Consider the following 2,089-nt stretch of genomic DNA (forward strand, 5'->3'; position numbering starts at 1 on the left):
ATTATTTCGTACATAAAATTCATCGTTTCTCAATAACAAGGCTGAACTTTGAATCTTTCTATATTCATTAGGTATATCGCTAAGTCTGCTATTGTTTTGTGAATTTAGAATCGTGTAAAATGTTTTATTTTTCTTTATTATTATATTTCTTGCTTAAAAAAGGTAGGAAGACTGACAAATGGGTAAGACCTTGAGGTGGTATGCGGTCATCAACACCCTTAGACATTGCCCATGTAGGAAATATTGACGATATAAGATACCGTCTAACTAAACTCAAAATTCATCGTCGTGCGCTCGAACGTATTACACGTGCCGGTGTAATAAAAAGTGATCTGTGAATACGCCCAAAATGGCTAAATGTGACAAGTGCAATAAATATATTACCAAAAATAAACCTGGTTTAGAATGTAGCCGATGTGAGAAGGTAGTGCATTTGAACACCATATGTTCAGAGCTTTCGAATAAACAGCTGTCGGCAGTACGTGCAGCGGAAAATCTAGAGTGGACATGTCGAGAGTGTCACGAAAATTCTCCAAAACGTCACTCAATTGTTATTCCTGACGATGATGAAGAGGAGGAAGACAAGCGTAATGAGGCTCCTGATCTAAAAATCGACATGCAGCAACTGTTGGTAGACATAACAAGGCAAATGGAGAAAACCATTAAACGCGAAATGAAAGAACTTAGTCAGTCCTTGCAATTTCATAGTGAAAAAATGGATGAAGTGATTACAATGCTAGAAGCTTGCCAAGAAACCATAAAAGATTTAAAGAAAAAGAACATCGAACTCATAAACAAAAATAATAATCTAGAGACGAGGGTAGGTGCACTAGAACAGCGTTTACAAGAAAAAGAGCAGCGGGAATTATCTAACTGCGTTGAAATTTGTAATGTTCCTCAAAGGGTTGATGAAAATACTTATCTGCTAGCTAAACAGGTTGCAAAAAAACTTAATCAACAAGCTGAAGATATTAAAGAAGCAATTCGTCTACCAGGTAAGAAAGAAAATCCGAGCCCTATCCTGATCAAACTAAAAAATGAACAACTTCAAAACTCATGGCTAACATCTGCAAAGTCAAGTTGTCATAAAATTAAAGCGGTCGATATTGTTCCCGAAACTACTGACAAAATTGAAATTGAAAAATCCATATATCTAAGAGAAACCCTAACACCGTACAATAGACATTTACTATGGTTTGCCAAAAAAGAACTAAGTACCACCTACAAATTCATCTGGATCAAAAAAGGAATTTTACGTGCACGCAAAGAAGGTGATAAAGAAAAAGCAATAATTATTCGATCAAAAGAAGATGTTAATAAGCTAAAATAATTCTTAATTATACGTAGGTACATAGGTTATACTTATTATTCTATAGATAAAATTTCTTATAAAGATGGATAACAACAGAGATGATATTTTAGAATTATCAGATTGTACTAACTTACAAATATTTATAGACAGTATACCTACTAATACAAATCTATTATGCATACATATAAACATTAGATCAATAATCAAAAATTTCTCATTACTGGAATACTGTATTCAGCAAAGTTCAAAAATTCCCGATGTAATTATAATCACTGAAGCTAATATTTCAGAATCGCTAAGCTATTTGTACAACCTGCAGGGATATAATATGCACACGCAGTTGCGTACGGGACGCAAAGGTGGAGGCATTATAATGTACGTACGAAAAATTCATAAATTTACTACTAAAAATGACAAACCACTACATTTCGAGCTTCTTTTTGGTCAAATTAACACTTCATGGGGATATAATGCAACTTTGTGTGCTATGTATAGACCGCCTAGTAATAGTAAGCACTTATTTGTAAATGAACTAGACATATTTCTTAGTAAAATAGAACAGAGTCAGGATATATATGTATTAGGAGATATAAACTTAGACTTAAAATATAACTGTCCTATAAAACATAAATATAGCACTGTTATGTATAATCACGGGCTTGTGTGTGGGATCTCGGAATATACCCGTGTAGGAGAGTGTAGTAAACAAATTAGTAAGACATGTATTGATCACATTTACGCGAGATCCCATTCACAAGTAGTGTACACGGCAGCGCT

The 2,089-nt window shown here is 34.0% G+C and overlaps 1 protein-coding gene across 1 annotated transcript; it reads left to right on the forward strand.

The window, feature by feature from the left end:
• Positions 1-349: 349 nt before the first annotated feature.
• Positions 350-1,330, forward strand: LOC125068333. Its single transcript, XM_047677438.1, has one exon. It carries the CDS (start codon positions 350-352, stop codon positions 1,328-1,330), a length of 981 nt encoding a protein of 326 aa, XP_047533394.1.
• The last annotated feature ends 759 nt before the right edge of the window (positions 1,331-2,089 follow it).

Source organism: Vanessa atalanta, chromosome 13, assembly GCF_905147765.1.
Source record: "Vanessa atalanta chromosome 13, ilVanAtal1.2, whole genome shotgun sequence".
NCBI classification, from domain to species: domain Eukaryota; kingdom Metazoa; phylum Arthropoda; class Insecta; order Lepidoptera; family Nymphalidae; genus Vanessa; species Vanessa atalanta.